The sequence below is a fragment of the Cervus canadensis genome, chromosome 2 (genome assembly GCF_019320065.1).
Source record: "Cervus canadensis isolate Bull #8, Minnesota chromosome 2, ASM1932006v1, whole genome shotgun sequence".
In the NCBI taxonomy this organism is placed as follows: Eukaryota; Metazoa; Chordata; class Mammalia; order Artiodactyla; family Cervidae; genus Cervus; species Cervus canadensis.
In genome coordinates this window covers 17,196,926-17,214,893 of record NC_057387.1, presented here as the reverse complement: position 1 = coordinate 17,214,893, position 17,968 = coordinate 17,196,926, and the positions used below count along the sequence as shown (strand labels likewise).

The 17,968-nt window shown below is 49.7% G+C and overlaps 1 protein-coding gene across 5 annotated transcripts; it reads left to right on the top strand.

Annotated features, from left to right (window-relative positions):
• The first annotated feature begins 116 nt into the window (after positions 1-116).
• ITGA10 (integrin subunit alpha 10) lies at positions 117-17,948 on the top strand. Of its 5 annotated transcripts, none has more exons than XM_043456758.1 (30): positions 117-888; positions 2,380-2,491; positions 2,691-2,800; positions 3,384-3,475; positions 3,702-3,816; positions 4,760-4,851; positions 5,061-5,209; positions 6,430-6,580; positions 6,730-6,895; positions 7,032-7,105; positions 7,349-7,493; positions 7,700-7,848; positions 8,086-8,229; positions 8,363-8,566; positions 9,563-9,693; positions 10,103-10,269; positions 10,366-10,508; positions 10,931-11,044; positions 11,252-11,337; positions 11,492-11,633; positions 11,785-11,877; positions 12,028-12,104; positions 12,263-12,352; positions 12,787-12,871; positions 13,040-13,153; positions 13,419-13,499; positions 13,652-13,765; positions 15,526-15,621; positions 15,897-16,010; positions 16,305-17,948. In XM_043456758.1, exons 1-30 carry the CDS (start codon positions 837-839, stop codon positions 16,368-16,370), a joined length of 3,468 nt encoding a protein of 1,155 aa, XP_043312693.1. In that variant the 5' UTR covers positions 117-836; the 3' UTR covers positions 16,371-17,948. The 5 variants fall into 5 exon arrangements, with proteins under 5 accessions (XP_043312693.1, XP_043312691.1, XP_043312690.1 ...); XM_043456756.1 differs by having other exon boundaries at positions 4,760-4,887; positions 9,590-9,693; XM_043456755.1 differs by having other exon boundaries at positions 4,760-4,887; positions 12,266-12,352.
• Positions 17,949-17,968: the final 20 nt, after the last annotated feature.

The window sequence follows — 17,968 nt, the reverse complement described above, 5'->3', positions numbered from 1 at the left end:
GTGTTCTGGTCATCTGAGGCCCCTATTTCTGTTACTTTGGTTTGGGTTTTCCATGGGATTAGCCACTGGCATCATTACCTGCAGACTTTTATTGAGTGTCTACAGTATGTAGGCCATGATACTAAGTGGTAGATATATAAAAGCTAAGAGGCACCATGGTCCCAACTGCAGAAGTTTATAACCTAGCTGAGGAGATGAGGGTATAATGGTAAAGTAATTATACTGGTTCCACAAAACATACCCCATACCAATTTATGGTTTATATTTCCTCCAAAAGCTATAATACCATAGGTAGCATAGGCTAAGAGTCACATGCAGAACTAAGTGGAGTGGGTGAGTCTTGGTTTGTGGGTGGGCTGTGTCTTCACTTGTTCGGACTCTTTGAGTAGGTGGGGAAATGGTATCACTGTTATCAACTCTTTAATTTTCCATATTCCAGATTGAGATAAGTAAGGTTAGGTTGTAAAAAGAATCTATTTCCCACTCCTATCTTCTATTCCAAACTCGGGGAAAGCATTATTGCTTCAAACAACAAAGGACAGAAAAAAAGGAATAGAAAGAAATGACAGAAAGTCAAGAGTTACGTTCTCTTTGGAAACTGAAATGATGCCTCCAGGGGGCAGCACCAAGGCAGAGAAATACACTAAAATCGCTCATTCCTCCTTTCCTTGGGCTAGGGCTCCCCACAGTTCCCCACCATCACTCCTCCCATTCCTTCCAACTTTATTTTTAGCTGCTGGTGGGAGGGGGCAGGATGGGAGGGAAAGTAAAGAAAACAGAGAAGGAGAGGGACAGAGGCAGAGAGGACTTCTCACACGGACAGAGAACATCAAGGCATGGAATTCCCCCTCATCCCTCACCTGTTCTTGCCCCTGATGTTCCTGACAGGTGAGGGAGGTTAACTTCTTGGTTTCTGGTGGGAATGGAAGATACACAGATTTTTGGCCTTGGGACCTTTACAGTTAAAATTCTTTGGGAGTTAGGTGGTGAGGTTAACTGGTTCTATGTTGTGTGTGTGTGTGTGTGTATGTATGTGTGTACATGTGTGCGCATGCATGCATGGGTTTGCATTCTTATGCCCACACATATGACTGCCTGGCAAAGGCTGAAGCTGTCCACTGCCTTGTGTAATATTTATGTCCAATTATATAAAACTTTGTCCTAAACCTTGGAGTTGACCAAAAAGAAACATGATGTGAACTTCCACGCGGCTAGTCTGATTACTGTTACCCGCCCCCACCCCTCCCTTATTCTCCCTATCCTTGGTGGTCTGTGGGCTCCTGAGGAATAACTAACAGTGTGGTCAGAACTCTGGGTTTATCTAACCAATGAGCTACAGTTACTGGTAGTATAGCCCTGCCAGCTTCCCAGATGCAGTAAGGCTCACTTACAAAATACCTTTCTGAAAATGAGCATGTTTTGAGACAGAGCAATAGCCATTGGTGAAAGTGGTGGTGGGGTGGCCTGAAGGGTTACTTGAAGGAGCAAGTCTCAGGGAAAGAAGCATGGGAGGGACAAGAGGCCTGGAATTTTTCCTCATCAGTGCCCTGTAATCTTTGTTTCCTAAAATACCAGCTCTGATTTTAAGTGGGTTGGGGTTGGGAGGGAACAGTCAGCCAGGACATGATTGCGGGGGTCTTCAGAGTGGGCTGAGAGTTAAGGAAGAAATGCAAGCAGGCAAGGGGCGTCAGGAGGGGGATGAGTTAGGAAGCAGATGGTGAGAAACTTTGGGGGTGATGGGACCCTTGGAAAGGATGGATGGCAAACCATGTGTGTAGGCAGGCAAGTGGCTCCACCCAGTTAATTACCACTGAGGTTTCCAGGGCTGGAATCAACCAGAGACCTAGACACTGGAGAAAGAGTGAGAGAGTAACAATGATACTGGGAGTCAAGAAGAAACCAGAAGAGACCCAAACATGCAGTGTTCTCTAGCCTCCTCTTGTTCTCCCTGTGGTCCTGGGTTTGGGTAGAATTTGGAAAGAAAAGTTGTTCTGGGGCTGCAGAAAGGCAACCCTCACTTGGCCTGGAAAGGAGGATGTGTAGGAGGAATGATACAGAAAAGAGGAAGTTGCCTCTTCCAGGCATGTCTGTGAATGAGATTTCAAGGATAGGAATGGAAATACAGCTGTGCAACAGCATGGCAGAGGGCCACAGCTTAGACATCTCTACCCAAACACAGGAAGGAAATCATCCTTGCTTGGAGCTCTGAGTGCATGACATTGATGGAGTCCAGGGCAGCTTGTAAGACGAAGGGAGTTAGGCTGAGATCAGTATGTTCCCCTTGCGGCTTCTCTCTGCCTTTTCCTCTTTGCACTCATTAGCCTTTCTGACTGGTTCCTGCTAACCTTATGATCCTGCCCCCCCACCCCCACCCCCCAGGTCTCTGCTCCCCCTTTAACCTGGATGTGCATCGCCCACGCCTATTTCTAGGCCCACCGGAGACTGAATTTGGATACAGTGTCTTACAACATGTTGGGGGTGGACGACGATGGTGAGGAGCAAATCAGGGGGCCAAGGGGTTGGGACTGGAGGAGAGCTGTGAAAGGGGAGGCAAGGTGGATGGAAATAGAAACTAACCTGGTTCTTTGGAAGTGACTGGAGCTCTAGCCTTGCCGTCACCACGCCCTTTCCCTCTGGCCTATCTTAAGTGTCATATTCACACTGTGCTTGTATTCATTTCCTCCCCCCAGGATGCTGGTGGGTGCCCCCTGGGATGGGCCTTCAGGTGACCGAAGGGGGGACGTTTATCGCTGCCTTGTAGGGGGCTCCCACAGTGCCCCCTGTGCCAAGGGCCACTTGGGTAAGAAGATTCCTCACTCTTCTAACCCCTAACCTTAATATACTAGTGGCTTTGATCCCTTACATCTCACTTCTTTTTAAAAAAATTTTTTTGGATTATAGTTAATTTACAGTGTTGTGTTATTTTCAAGTGTACAGCAAAATGGTTCAGTTATACATACACATATATCCATTCTTTTTCAGATTCTTTTCTCATATAGGTTATTACAGAATGTTGAGTAGAGTTCCCTGTGCTATACAGTAGGTCCTTGTTGGTTATCTATTTTATATTAACAGTGTGTGTATGTTAATCTCAAGCTCCTAATTTATCCCCCACCCTACATTTCCCCTTTGGTAACCATAAATGTGTTTTCTAAGTCTGTGAGTCTGTTTCTGTTTTGTAAACAAGTTCATTTATATAGTTAAAAAAATTAGATTCCACATATGAGTGATATCACACCTCACTTATTCACCTCCATATCCCACACACTCCTCGTTCTTGAATTGATCCTGACCCCTTCTCATCCTCTTCCAAAATCACCTTGAACTCAGTCACCCCATCTGTGACCTCGTGACCTCATGTTCTTCCACTCCCCTTCAACCAGGTGACCATCCACTGGGAAATTCATCTCGTCCTGCTGTGAACATGCACCTGGGGATGTCTCTGTTAGAGACAGATGGCAATGGGGGATTCATGGTAAGCTAAGGAAAGAGTGGTGGTAGGGTCTCTGAAAGTTTGTGGTAGAGAAAAGGGCAGTCTGGTAAGGGAAATTGGTCTATGGGAAGAGGTCAAGGTGTTAAAAACCCTAGAAAGCAAGAAGGGAAATCTCAGGGAGTGGTCTCACTGCCTCCGTTGACAAGGAGCATATTCTGAGGATGCCCTCGCAAGCCTGGGAGTAACTGTTTCCCTCACCAATCCCCAGGCTTGTGCCCCTCTCTGGTCTCGTGCTTGCGGCTCATCTGTCTTCAGTTCTGGAATATGTGCCCGTGTAGATGCTTCGTTCCGGCCCCAGGGAAGCCTGGCACCCACCGCACAACGTGAGCCAGGAGGAGGGCCCAAGTCCCCAGAATAGGGGGTGCAGGGTGGGAAAAAGATGGGGCCTCAATGTATGATGCTTGACCAGGGACCTGCATGGCTATCCTCACTGTGACCTAACGTGTCTGTGAACGCTCCATGTTTCCTAACAGATAAGAATTCAGACTCTTTACCAGGGCATCAAGACTCCATGAACTGATTTATTTAGTCACTCAGTTGTGTCCGAACTGATTTAACCAACTTCAGAACTCAACTCTCACTATATCCCTCCATACCCTACACCTTGGCTATAGCCTTCACTTCACTTTTCTTGTGTATGTCATCTGTTTTTATACCTCCATCTCCTTTTATTTAAAGTGTTCTCCACCCAAATGCCTTTCCTTACGTTCTCTTCAAACATCTCCAGTCTTCAGTATCTTCTCAGTTGCTGCCTCCTTTTATTCCCCACCATCAGAACTGACCCTCTATTGTTCTCTCACAACATAAAATGCTGCTAAGTTTCCACTTGTGCTTAATTCCCTCTTCGTTGTTTTTGAGTCAATTGTATGTATTCCCATATTCTCTTTTATTCAGTTCTATATTTACCCAGGACTGGGTAATCTTCCCTGTATGTAAGAAGTGCCTAATAGTTTGAATTAAATGTGCCCTCCTGTGACACAGTGGTAAAGAATCTGCCTGCCAGTGGTAAAGAACTCCTGCCTGCAGGAGACGTGGGTTCAATCTGGGTCAGGAATATCCCCTGGAAAAGGAAATGGCAACCCATTCCAGTATTCTTGTCTGGGAAATCCCATGGACAAAAAAGCCGGGTGGGCTATAGTCTGTGGGGTCACAAGGAGTCAGACACTATTGAACGACTAACGATTTCCTGTGACTTCTTTCCATGTTGCCCCCATGCCCAATATCCTTTGCCTCTCTGTTCCCCATCACCATTACCCCTTCTCTTAGGCTGCCCCACATACATGGATGTCGTCATTGTCTTGGATGGCTCCAACAGCATCTATCCATGGTCTGAAGTTCAGACCTTCCTACGAAGACTGGTAGGGAGATTGTTTATTGACCCGGAACAGATACAGGTAAGAGAAGGCAGGATGGGTGGGCATGGAGGGAAGAATCAGGGAGAGAGAAGATGAATGTAGGCAGTTTCTTCAGTAGTATCCAGGTGCTCATCTCCCCTCCCTCACATACTTCCTTCTCCCGCCCCCTGCCCATTACACACACTCTGTTAGCGTGCACACTTTATTCTCAGGTGGGACTGGTACAATATGGAGAGAGCTCTGTCCATGAGTGGTCCCTGGGAGATTTCCGAACCAAGGAAGAAGTGGTGAGAGCAGCAAGGAACCTGAGCCGGCGAGAGGGACGAGAAACAAAGACTGCTCAAGCAATAATGATGGCCTGGTGAGACACTGGGAAGGGGAGTTTGGAGGCCAGAAGGGTTAGGGGAAGGTTTGGAGTGCAGTGTTTACATCCTGACATGTGTTGCTTGCTTATGTTTGTTTGCATGCTAATGGTAGGTGGGGTGAGTCTAAATTGCCCATCATTTGCATTCCTCATTGCCTTTCTACAAAGTGTCTGTCTGTGTCTCTCCATGTTTCTGCTTTACGTATGCAGATGGAATTCTGTCTGTATACCTCCACTCCCCCTTTTTTAAAAAAAGATTTATTTGTTATTTGTTGATTGATTGATTGATTGATTTTTGGCTGCTCTGGGTCTTTGTTGCCACGTGCAGGCTTTCTCTAGTTGCAGCGGGCAGGCGCTACTCTTCGTTGCAGTGCATGGGCTTCTCACTGTGGTTACTTCTCTTGTGGAGCATGGGCTGTAGGGCTCTTGGGCTTCGGTAGTTGTAGCTCGAGAGCTCTGGAGCACAGGCTCAGTAGTTGTGGCTTATGGGCTTAGCTGCTCTGTGGCATGTGGAACCTTCCTGGACCAGGGATCAAACCTGTGTCCCTTGCATTGGCAAGTGGATTCTCAATCACTGAACCACCAGGGAAGCCCCTTCACTCCCACTTTGATGTTGGCCCTTGGGTTTTCCACCACTCATGTTCTCACCCATTTTCCTAACTCGACAAAACTCATCTCTGGGAAGACTCCCCTGACCTGACCATTCTTTATTCTACATACTGGTGGCTCAGCTGATAAAGAATCTGCCTGCAATGCAGGAGACCTGGGTTCATTCCCTGGGTTGGGAAGATCCCCTGGAGAAGAGAGTGGCAACCCACTCCAGTATTCTTGCTTGGAGAATTCCGTGGACAGAGGAGGAGGCTGAAAGGCAGGCTGCATATTCCATGGGGTCCAAAGATTTGGTTGCGACTAACACTTTCACTTTTTTCCCCTCACCATTAATATTTATCCCCCTAAATACAATATTTGCTGAATGAATCTATGAGTGGATGGATTTTATACTTATTTGCATTGATGATATGCTGCTCTGTATGTTATAGGACACCCTGACACAAGCTTTTATTACTGTGTGCCAGTCTCTATGCTAGACATTTGGGGAAATGGGCTAAAAGGCAAAAGGTCTGACCTCAGTGAACAGCTGACAGTGTTAAGTACTGGTTATGTGTATCTATCTGCACACATCTGATCCCACCTCACTCCTTTGTTTCTCTTCTCAGTACAGAAGGATTCAGTCAGTCCCGTGGGGGTCGACCAGAGGCTGCCAGGCTACTGGTGGTTGTCACTGATGGGGAGTCCCATGATGGAGAGGAGCTTCCCACAGCACTGCAGGCCTGTGAGGCTGGAAGAGTGACACGCTACGGGATTGCTGTGAGAATCAACTCTGGATCTGGAAGGATGGGAGGGGGTGGGGATGGTGACACTGAGGACTGGGAACTTAAGGAAAACTGGTATTGATAACTTCCCAGACCACTCACAACATACAACTAACACACCCCACCTTGATCTCCTGACCCCAGGTCCTTGGTCACTACCTCCGGCGGCAGCGAGACCCCAGTTCTTTCCTTCGAGAAATCAGAGCTATTGCCAGTGATCCAGACGAGAAATTCTTCTTCAATGTCACAGATGAAGCAGCACTGACTGACATTGTGGATGCATTAGGGGACCGGATTTTTGGCCTTGAGGGTAATGATTACTCTGGAGAAAAAGAGGACAGGGCAGGGGGAGTTCTGGGGTATAGGTGGAGTCCTGGAAAAAGTTTATTAGGTCAAAGGGGGAACCATCTTCCATTATATTGCCTCAATGTTTTCTTACACTCCAGGGTCCCATGGAGAAAATGAAAGCTCCTTTGGGCTGGAAATGTCTCAGATTGGCTTCTCTACTCATCAACTAAAGGTTGGACAGACTCTGACCACCCCCATGACCCCTCTCAACATCTGACTCCTTCCAGCCTCTAACTCAGACAACTTCAATCCCAGTGCTCTTCTACACTGCCCCTTTAACTAACGTCCATGCTGACCGTCCCATGCCTTTCCAACCGACCCCAGTCTGCCCTCAGTGACCCTCTCACTCCTGGAGAGTTTTTTCTTCTTATTCCCCACTGTCTTTTCAGTGACCCCATCTGGTTCTGCCCTACAGGATGGGATTCTCTTTGGAATGGTGGGGGCTTATGACTGGGGGGGCTCAGTGTTATGGCTTGAAGAAGGTCGCCGCCTCTTCCCACCACGGACAGCCCTGGAAGATGAATTCCCCCCTGCATTGCAGAACCATGCTGCCTACCTGGGTGAGTAGCAGAGAGCTGCAAAGGACTAGAGGGTGGCGGGGGAAAATGCTTCCCCAGTGGGGGCTATCAGGTACTCACTGCTAACTCATGCAGTTTCTCACTGATCTGCTACTTTCCTTGGGACCCCCTTCTGTGCCTTTAGGGAACCCTCCCACTCTGACCCCATTTTCTTTCCCTTTCACCCCTGATTCCTTCTCCACTTCTAGGTTACTCCGTTTCCTCCATGTTTTTGCGGGGTGGTCGCCGCCTCTTTCTCTCAGGGGCTCCTCGGTTTAGACATCGAGGAAAGGTCATCGCCTTTCAACTTAAGAAAGATGGGGCTGTGAGGGTCGCCCAGAGCCTCCAGGGGGAGCAGGTAGGGCATCCAAGGTTGGGGGCGGGGTGAGGCCCTTGGGTCCCCAGGGACTCCAGGCTGCTGGGGGAGGGATTCCAGGCTGTGGGAAGATGGTGAAGGGGCAAGAGAGGGGCCTTAGAAATGTGTGATGAATTCTGGTTGTCAGGGATGTGAGGACCAGATCAGCAGGTGCTTCCCACTTGCCCATAATCTTGCCTTCCCTTTCCCCTGGGATCACCACTGCCCACCACTCTCCAGATTGGCTCGTACTTTGGCAGCGAACTCTGCCCATTGGACATCGACGGGGATGGAACAACTGATGTCTTACTTGTGGCTGCCCCCATGTTCCTGGGGCCCCAGAACAAGGAGACAGGACGTGTTTATGTGTATCTGGTGGGCCAGGTGAGACTTGCTGGGATGCCCTAGAACTTGTCTTTAGGGGGTAGAGGGGGGAGGGGAGGCACACACACTTGAGGGCTGGCCGACAAGTCAGGACTCTGATCGGCAGCTTCGGTCTTCTCCTCACCGCCACCAGCCGTCCTTGCTGACACTCCAGAGAACACTTCAGCCAGAATCCCCCCAGGATGCTCGGTTTGGCTTTGCCATGAGTGCTCTTCCTGATTTGAACCAAGATGGTTTTGCTGATGTGGCTGTGGGGGCGCCCCTGGAGGATGGGCATCATGGAGCCCTGTACCTCTATCACGGGGCCCAGAGAGGAGTCCGGCCGCGTCCTGCACAGGTCAGAAAAGCCCCGATGAAGCAGGGGCATGGTGGGGGGAAGGGGGTACACACCCTTTTCTTATCATTGTTCCCCTGGGCTTGAGACCCAAGCTGAACAAGTGCCTTTTTTTTTATTGTTTATTTTTATTTATTTTTGGCTGGGCTGAGTCTGTTGCTTTTGTAAGGGCTTTCTCTAGTTGTGCTGAGTGGAGGCTACTGTTTGTTTAGGTGCTCGGCCTTCTGACTGCGGTGGCTTCTCTTGTTGTAGAGCACGGGCTCTAGGCTCTCAGGCTTCAGTAGCTGTGGCTCACAGGTCCGAGAGTGCAGGCTTCAGTAGCTGCAGCACGAGGGCTCAGTAGTTGTGACCCTCGGGCTCTAGAGCGCAGGCTCAGTAGTTGTGGCACATGGGGTTAGTTGTTCTGCAGCATGTGGAATCTTCCCGGATTAGGGATTGAACCCATGTCCCCTGCATTGGCAGGTGGAGTCTTATGCACCTGGGAAGTCCAACAAGTGCCTTTGTTTTTTTTTAATCAGTAGTCAAAGAGGTGAGGCGATGGGGGCAGGAAACATTTGCTGTACTAGGGACTCCTGAACACACACAGGTTTTTCTCCTTCCTCCTCATGCTTGCGAAGAAGGCAATGGCACCCCACTCCAGTACTCTTGCCTGGAAAACCCCATGGATGGAGGAGCCTGGTAGGCTGCAGTCCATGGGGTTGCTGGGAGTTGGACACGACTGAGCGATTTCACTTTTACTTTTCACTTTCACTTTTCACTTTCATGCATTGGAGAAGGAAATGGCAACCCACTCCAGTGTTCTTGCCTGGAGAATCCCAGGGACAGGGGAGCCTGGTGGGCTGCCGTCTATGGGGTCGCACAGAATCGGACATGACTGAAGCGACCTAGCAGCAGTAGCAGCAGCCTCATGCTTGAGGGGAGAATTAGAAAAAGCCGGACGGGAGGCCTCAGAAACCAGGTGTGTGAGTCCCTGCTCAGTCTCTCCTCTCTCCCTCTCAGCGGATTGCCGCTGTCTCCATGCCGCAGGCCCTCAGCTACTTTGGCCGAAGTGTGGATGGCCGGCTGGATCTCGATGGTGATGACCTGGTCGATGTGGCCGTGGGTGCCCAAGGGGCAGCCATCCTGCTCAGGTGAGCAGTCCCAGCTCAGGCAGCAGTGGCCAACGTGGCACAGCTGTTAAAAGCAAGGGCTTTGGAGTCACAGACTTACATCCGGCTTCTTGATCAACTTACTCTGTGCTTCCATTATCCTAGTTTACAAAATGGGAGTAATAACTATACCTGCCTTATAGGCTTGTGGTGAGGATTAAATGTGATAATCCGTACAAAGATCTAAACACCATGCCTAGAGCACATGGCAAGTGCTTATTGAATATCAGCTATTAGCTTACTTCTGTCCAGAGGTTCAGGGGAGGGTGACTCATGTGTCCGCCCAGCTCCTTATTCTTTCCTTTGACCTCAGGGAGGCAAATACTGGGGATCGCCTTTCTCTAAGGGCTTTCCTCCCATGGCTAGACTTTCTTTCCCACCCTGTTCCCAGCTCCCGGCCCATTGTCCGCCTGGCCCCTTCACTAGATGTGACCCCGTCGGCCATCAGCGTGGTTCAGAGGGACTGTAAGCGGCGAGGCCAGGAGGCAACCTGCCTGTCCGCAGCCCTTTGCTTCCAAGTGACCTCCCGCACTCCTGGCCGCTGGGATCGCCGATTCTGTGAGTGACTAGAGTGCACCCTGGGCAGCAGTCCAACCCCTCCCTGCCCTAGTCTCAGGACCCCTCTCCACCCGCACTCTTGCCCACCCCATTCAGATGTGCGGTTCACAGCATCGCTGGACGAGTGGACAACTGCAGCCCGGGCAGCATTTGACGGCTCTGGCCAGAGGCTGTCCCCTCGGCGGCTCCGGCTCAGTGTGGGGAACGTCACTTGTGAGCAACTGCACTTCCACGTGCTGGTGAGGAGGGGGCAGGAACTGCTTGGCATCGGGGCCTGGGAGCGAGGGGAAGGCTGCATCAGAGAAGGAGATTCTGTTGGATAGGCAAGAAAGCCAAAGCGGGAAAAGTGAGAGAGTTCAGACTTTGGAGGCAGGCTGATCTGGGTTTGATCCTGCTCTGCCATTTAGCACCTGTGCATTCTGGCAAGTCACATCACCTGCAAACCTTAGTTTCTTTGCCTGAAAGGGGGAAATTAATAATAACAACGTTACAGGAGTTGTCTTAGAATTAAATGTAATAGTATTGATAAAACCTTAGGACAGTACCTAGCACACAGGAAGTGCTCAGTAAATGATCAGTGTAATTGCCACATTCTACCAAGATTCCTGGGTCGTCTCCCTTACCCTGGTTCCCCATGATCCTTCACTCTGGTTTCTCTCAGGATACTTCAGATTACCTCCGGCCAGTGTCCTTGACTGTGACATTTGCTTTGGACAACACCACAAAGCCAGGGCCCGTGCTGGATGAGGGCTCACCCACCTCCATCCGAAAGCTGGTCAGCAGTGCCAAGCCCTGTCCGCCCCCGCCCCTGCGTCACCACATTGCACTTCTCAGTGAATTCAGGAGAAAGGGGTGGGGGCAGACATGAGATCACAGTGGAATCTGACCTAGGCACCCACTCTTCTCTTTTCACTTGTCCTCCAATCCCATTCCTTTCTCCCATGCCTTCCTCTCAGTCCTCAGCCCCTTCTCTCTCCTCTAGGTCCCGTTCTCCAAGGACTGTGGCCCTGACAATGAATGTGTCACAGATTTGGTACTTCAGGCTAATATGGACATCAGAGGCTCCAGGTGGGATGGACATGAACGGGCCAAACCGGGCTGACTTGAGACAGACCTAAAGGGACTTGAAGGGAGATGGAGGGCTGTTTCTTGCCCAGGAAAACAGAAGCGAGACTTCTGGCTCTCCTTCAACTCTGGGCTGTCCTTTATCCACCACTCCTAGGAAGGACCCGTTCGTGGTTCGAGGTGGTCGGCGGAAAGTGCTGGTATCAGCAACTCTGGAGAACAAGAAGGAGAATGCCTACAACACTAGCCTGAGTCTCGGCTTCTCCAGAAACCTCCACCTGTCCAGTTTTACTCCTCAGGTGCCCTTGGGGAAGGGAGTTCAGGGGAGTCGGGGAAGAAGGAAGCCAATTGGAGTGCTTGCTCTGAGGACCTCTGGGAAAGGCTGTGTTTAGAGGCCGCAGGCAAGAGGGCAGTCGCAGCCCCAGCACAGCCTGCTTCCTCTGTTCTCAGAGCAACAGCCCAGTGAAGGTGGAGTGTGCAGCCCCCTCTGCGCATGCCCGGCTCTGCAGCGTGGGGCATCCTGTCTTCCAGATGGGAGCCAAGGTGAGTCGGGGCCCAGGATGAGAAGGGGGCTTTGAGAGATTAGGGGCTGGAATCCGTGGGGCCTGGGAGTTTAGGGAAGGAGGCTCACAGAGGCTACATTCCTCTGTAGTTATCTCGTGAAGAGAAACCTATCATGTCCCTTGCCCCTAGGTGACCTTCCTGCTAGAGTTTGAGTTTAGCTGCTCCTTCCTCCTGAGCCAGGTCCTTGTGAAGCTGACAGCCACCAGGTGAGAGGAGTGGGCATCTCCTCCCAGCCCTCTCCTGTTAGGTCTTGATGGTGGTGGTGTGGGAGTGAGGGTGGGGGTGGAAGCAGCATGACTCCCTCACTCCAGAGAAGGGTGTCTGAGACAGGGCTGGGCTGTGAGCCTTCCCCTTGACCCTACAGCAGTAGCCTGGAGAGAAATGGAACGCTTCAAGATAACACAGCCCAGACCTCAGCCTACATTCAGTATGAGCCTCACCTCCTATTCTCCAGGTATGGCTTAGCTCCTCACTGGGACCCCATTCTGACCCCAGACTCGTCCTCTTTATGTTTGCTCCCTCTCCCTCCATGTGCTTCAGTGTTTCTGAACAGCAAACCCTTGGGGTTGCCCCATCTTTTTGGCCTTAATCCCACTCATGCTGAACCTTCCCTTTTAAGCATTTCTCTTTCCTAGGTATGGGTATACCTATACATCCTAGTTGTAGGGCTTTGCTGGGCCCTGGGGGTTGGAGCTGGGGTGGTGGGATGTGGCCATAAAGTTTATGCCAAGTCTATGTCATATTTCATTTCTGTCTTCGCTGTGTACCCCCATATCTTTATCCGTGTGCTGGCCCTTCCTACCATGAATCTGTCCGTGTGCTGATCATATGCCTGTGTTTCTGTGTCATGGCTGTGACCATATACCTCCTGACTTGGTGTCCACGCAGCGAGTCCACTCTGCACCGCTATGAGGTCCACCCCTATGGAACCCTCCCAGTGGGCCCTGGCCCCGAATTCAAAACCACTCTTAGGGTAAGAAGCCAGAGGGGCCTTGGCATGAGCAGAGGGATGGAGAGGAGTCCTGGGAAAAGGATGGGAAGGGTCTCTCTTAGATTTCAGTGGCCTCGAGGGTAAAGTGGAACAGGTGAGGAAGGGTCTTTCTCTGTCTCTCACCCCTTCCTTTTCCAATCCTCCCTTTAGGTTCAGAACCTTGGCTGCTATGTGGTCAGCGGCCTCATCATCTCAGCCCTCCTTCCAGCTGTGGCCTATGGGGGCAACTACTTCCTGTCACTGTCTCAAGTCATCACTAACAATGTGAGTCTGGCCTGGGGGCCAATGGAACCCTGCCACCTTGATCTGGTGGACTCACCCAGCTCCTCATCTGCTGGGTCTCTGCTCTCAGGGATCCTCCCTCTCTGGGGGGTGGGGTGCTTTCTTTTCCATATGTACCTTCTTTGAGAAGAAAGAAAGGGATTACCCAGGGAAGAACTTCAAGAGTGTGGCTGGTGTGCTCCTGCTCAGCCTGGAGGGGCCGGCCTCTCGCCATCCAGGGGATCCCTCAAGTTGGCTCTTCCTCTAGGCAAGCTGCACAGTGCAGAACCTGACCGAACCCCCAGGGCCCCCTGTGCATCCAGAGGAGCTTCAGCACACAAGCAGGCTGGTATGAGTCACAGAGGGTGAAGAAGTTGTCCAGAGCAGGAATGCAGGGAGGAGCAGTGGAGTTCAGAGCTTTGGGGTGGAAGGTAGAGCCTGGAGTGGGGCGTGGGGATTGTTCCCCCTCCAGGGTCCTGATCAGTTTCTCTCTTCCGGTAGAATGAGAGCAATACCCGCTGCCAGGTTGTGAGGTGCCACCTGGGGCGGCTGGCAAAGGGGACCGAGATCTCTGTTGGACTACTGAGGCTGGTTCACAATGAATTTTTCCGGAGGGTAAACTTTTCCTTTTCTACTATTCTCCCCTGCTGCTGCTCTCTGGGACTTTAGCATAGGCATTTCGGAGACAGATTCATGTTCAAGTTTGAGCTTTGCCTCCTACTAGCAATGTTATTTCATTATTCTAAGCTTCTTTCTCCTCATCTGTAAAATAAGGAAGAAAATATCTACTTCATGAGGTTGTTGTAAAGAACAAACTAATGAGATGCACTCACTCAAAGCTAGTTACTGTTCTTGTATTATCCTCCACTTATCATCCCTTAGTGTTATTATCACTAAGGTATATAGGATACCTAAATTCAATCAATCTATCAAATGCCTACTATATAAAAGGCCCTGTGTTATGTATATACTCCCCTGTGACTAAGGAGAATATACCCAACATTTAGCATCATGGCTTCCCAGATGACACTAGTAAAAGGTTCCTGGGTAAAGAACCTGCCTGCCAATGCAGGAGACGTAATATATGCGGGTTTGATCCCTGGGTTGGGAAGATCTCCTGGAAAAGGAAATAGCAACCCATTCTGGTATCCTTGCCTGGAAAATTCCATGGACAGAGGAGCCTGGCAGGCTACAGTCCATGCAGTTGCAAAGAGTCAGACACGACTGAGCATGTCTAGTTAACTCATTATAGTGATTTAATATAATTTTATTAAATGAACCAGTAAAGAGTTGATATTACATGTAGGATATGCATGGAGGGTAGTGGGAAGTGATATTTATTGTATAGTGAAAGCGATCTAAATTATGAAAATTCTTTAAAGCTGAGGAGTTGAATTTAACATGATAGGCAGTCAGGAGTCAGTGTGAGTTCCTTAGCAGGGCAATGATATCTTAATTATAACAGCTGTTTACTACTAGGAGTTTATATTGTATTTTCCTGTGTGCCATCTACTTTGAATAATATAAGATCCCTGGGATGTAGGCATTTTTCAGGAAAGTTAAGTCTGACAGACCATCCTTCTCTAAGTCCGGTTCTCTCTTTATCTCTCTTTGGTATCCTTTTTTCATTCATTTATTTACTCTTTTAACAAAGGTTTATTGAGAAGTTGTGCTAGGCACTAGGGACACATAAGTTACTAACACTTGACCTCAAGGATCTTATTGTTCAACAGAGGTGAAAGAGAAATAAACAGAATATTATAACCTAGTCCAGGGTGATGGGGATTAGGAGGAAGCACCTTTTTACTTCCCAGAGGGGATGACATCTAAACTTCAACCTGAAGGAAGAGTAGGAGTTAGCCAAAAAAAGAGGTGTTGAATGCATTTCCTGAGGAGTAGAGCATGCAGAGTCTATGAAGGGCCACAGGCTTCCCATCTGTTACCCTTCTTCTCTTTCCCTATCGCTCTCCAACCTTTTCTTCTGGTCTTGAGGGTCCTGGAAGTTATCCCCCCAGCCTCATTTTTGCCATTAGGGTCCTGAGACCTGTTCCACCTGATGATGTATTTGTTGTTGTTAGTCGCTAAGTCGTGTCTGACTTTTTTGCAACCCCATGGACTATAGCCCGTCAGGCTCCTCTGTCCATGGGATTTCCCAGGCAAGAATACTAGAGTGGGTTACCATTTTCTTCTCTAGGGGATCTTCCAGAACCAGGAATCGAACCCCAGTCTCCTGCATTGGCAGGCGGTTCTTTACCGCTGAGCCACCAGGGAGGCCAATCATGGCTCACTTTATTTTATTTTTTAAATTTTTATTTATTTATTTATTAAAAAAATTTTTTTTCATGGCTCACTTTAAATCTCTTTCCATTCCACAGGCCAAATTCAAGTCTCTGACAGTGGTCAGTACCTTCGAACTGGGCACTGAAGAGGGCAGCGTCCTACTGCTGACTGAAGCCTCCCGGTGGAGTGAGGTAGGGCTGGAGACTGAGTTTGAGAGCTGTGAAACTAGTAAGGGTGGCGATAGCATCAGGGCACCCGTGAGCTTGTTCACAACAGGGGTGTCTTCATTAGGCAGCATTCAGGGAGTCAGAAGCGATCAATCAGAATGGTGGATCCCCCTGCCTCCATTCTGACCTCAGTTTCTTCCCTTTTATTCTTCTGTTTGGGGGCTGAGTTTGCTACAGTGTGGGGTGAAGCTAATTGAGCAAAAGGGTGCAAGTAAAAACCAGCTCGCCTCTCTATGCAGAGCCTCCTGGAGGTGATTCAGTCCCGCCCTGTCCTCATCTCTCTGTGGATCCTCATTGGCAGTGTCCTGGGAGGGCTGCTCCTGCTTGCTCTACTTGTTTTCTGCCTTTGGAAGGTAAGCACTGCTGTAGTGGACAGTATGGGGCATGGTGCCCATGAGTTAAGGTATCCTTCATTACAGCAAAGAAAACTGGGTTTGTGCTGGGCAACTAAGCAGGCTGTGAGTGTCTCCAGATCTCCTTCACTGTCCTCCACGGATCTTAGTTGAATTAAACCAAAGTCAAATGAAATAAATTTGAATCTCATTTTTGGAAGCAGAACAAACTGAAGGCTTCAGATACCTCTAAGGGCCTTTGGCAGGGTCCCCAGGCAGGGCATTTGGTGATGACCCTTATCTCTTTCCCTACAGTTTGGCTTCTTTGCCCGGAAGAAAGTACCCGAGGGAGAAAAAAGAGAAGAGAAATTGGAGCAATGAATGTAGAATAAAATCCATAAAGACCTCTCTTACAGCTTCTCCAAAAGACTTGCCTAAGAGCAGAAGTTTGGGGGCTCAGATGGTGCAAGAGGAAGAAAGCCTCTGGACTGTCTCCCCCGACCTGCAGCCTGACTTGAGTCATGAGGATGCTGCTGGCAAGAGATGAGGCCTCACCTCAGACAAGAAGGGCTGGCACTAAAACCAGGAACATTCCCACCCTGTGCTTCCCTCCGTGTGATCCTGGCTTCAGAGCTTACACTGGGGCCTTAGTGTAGGGCCCCTTTTTTCCCCCGTCCCTGGGAATCAAGCATTTTTTTTTTGCCTAGGTCCCTGACTTCTTTCAGATTCCCCCACTGGAAAGGACGAGGGTTATCTTCCACCATTCCCCCACCTCTCACCTTCCTGCCTTCTCCCCACTCCACAGGAGAGCGCTGACGTTGGCTTGCACGAAGTAAAGTCAACATCTGCTGCTTTCCTGTGGAGTCTGGTGATTCAGAGGGCCGGATGGGGAGAGTCAACAGGAAAAAAGGAGGGAGGAGGAAAAGCCACAGAGACATTCTGTACAATTCCAAGAAACAGAGAAGCCTTTAGACAGGCAACTGCCATTCCCCCTGAAACCTGAGACTTTCATGGTGCAGTCGCCCGCGCTCGCCCGCCCTCAGGTGCTGGTGAAAGGGAACTGCTCCAGGCCTGTTGGGCAAGGGTGTCCCAGCTCTGCAGCCTTCCCTGGGAGCAAAGCCAGGGCTGGGTGCCGGATTCTCTGGAGCCAGGGGCCCCCATGTGGCTAGAGCTGGAATAACAGGAAAGACTGGATGCCCCAGGCATTTTTTTCTTCTCAGGCCGCACACCCTCTTAAGCCCTCCTTGGAGCCTCCTTATAGAAACTAGAGAGAAGGGACAGGATTGCTGCTTGATGATGCGAAACCCTTTCACCTTACTAGATTTGGGAGGCAGAAGCACCAAAGGGTCTGAACAAGTGGGGTCTGAATTAAGGAAGAAGCTGAAGAAGGTGGCAAGAGGTCTCTGGGAAGCAAGCCCTTACTTGTTTGGCACTGGTTATATAGCACAAATAGCTCCTACGAAATATTTCTGGGGCATCTCCAGCCATACCTTGTGAGGCTTCTCTGGTGGCATCAGTTTGCCAGCCCTTGCCTAATGTTTACTGGAAATTCCCAAGTTAATTTCTATCTCTGAACAACCCCCACCCTCCACCCCCTCACCCCCAACTCTCACTTTTTGGTCATGGCCAGTAAAGAGAAGTGGATTCTCCTTGACAACTGGGTAACTTTCAGTTCTTTGTAACCAAGACTCTGGATACCAAAGTCAGATATTGGTTTCCAGAGAGCAGTTCTGACAGCAACTTGAAGAATCAACACCCATTTACAGCCAAGGAGAGAGGGGACCTGACTGGGCAGTTGACTAGCAGCCACAGATTCTCCTCCAGGGCTGTTCTTGAGATCTGGTCAGAGAGTTTATTTTGACTTCTCTCTGACCTTTTACAGACAGCATTGTCTCTGTTTCCTAATAGGGTGGACAGTTTATCAGATGGTCAGAACAAATAAAGTTCAGTATCAAATGACTTCTGGTTCTTCTTGAGTT

Excerpts from the sequence above, each read along its gene's own strand:
- ITGA10 (XM_043456754.1), top strand. The coding sequence starts at position 837 with ATGGAATTCCCCCTCATCCCTCACCTGTTCTTGCCCCTGATGTTCCTG. Across the intron at positions 12,105-12,262 it reads GTGAAGCTGACAGCCACCAG|CAGTAGCCTGGAGAGAAATG; the intron begins GTGAGAGGAGTG and ends TTGACCCTACAG. Across the intron at positions 12,872-13,039 it reads AATTCAAAACCACTCTTAGG|GTTCAGAACCTTGGCTGCTA; the intron begins GTAAGAAGCCAG and ends TCCTCCCTTTAG.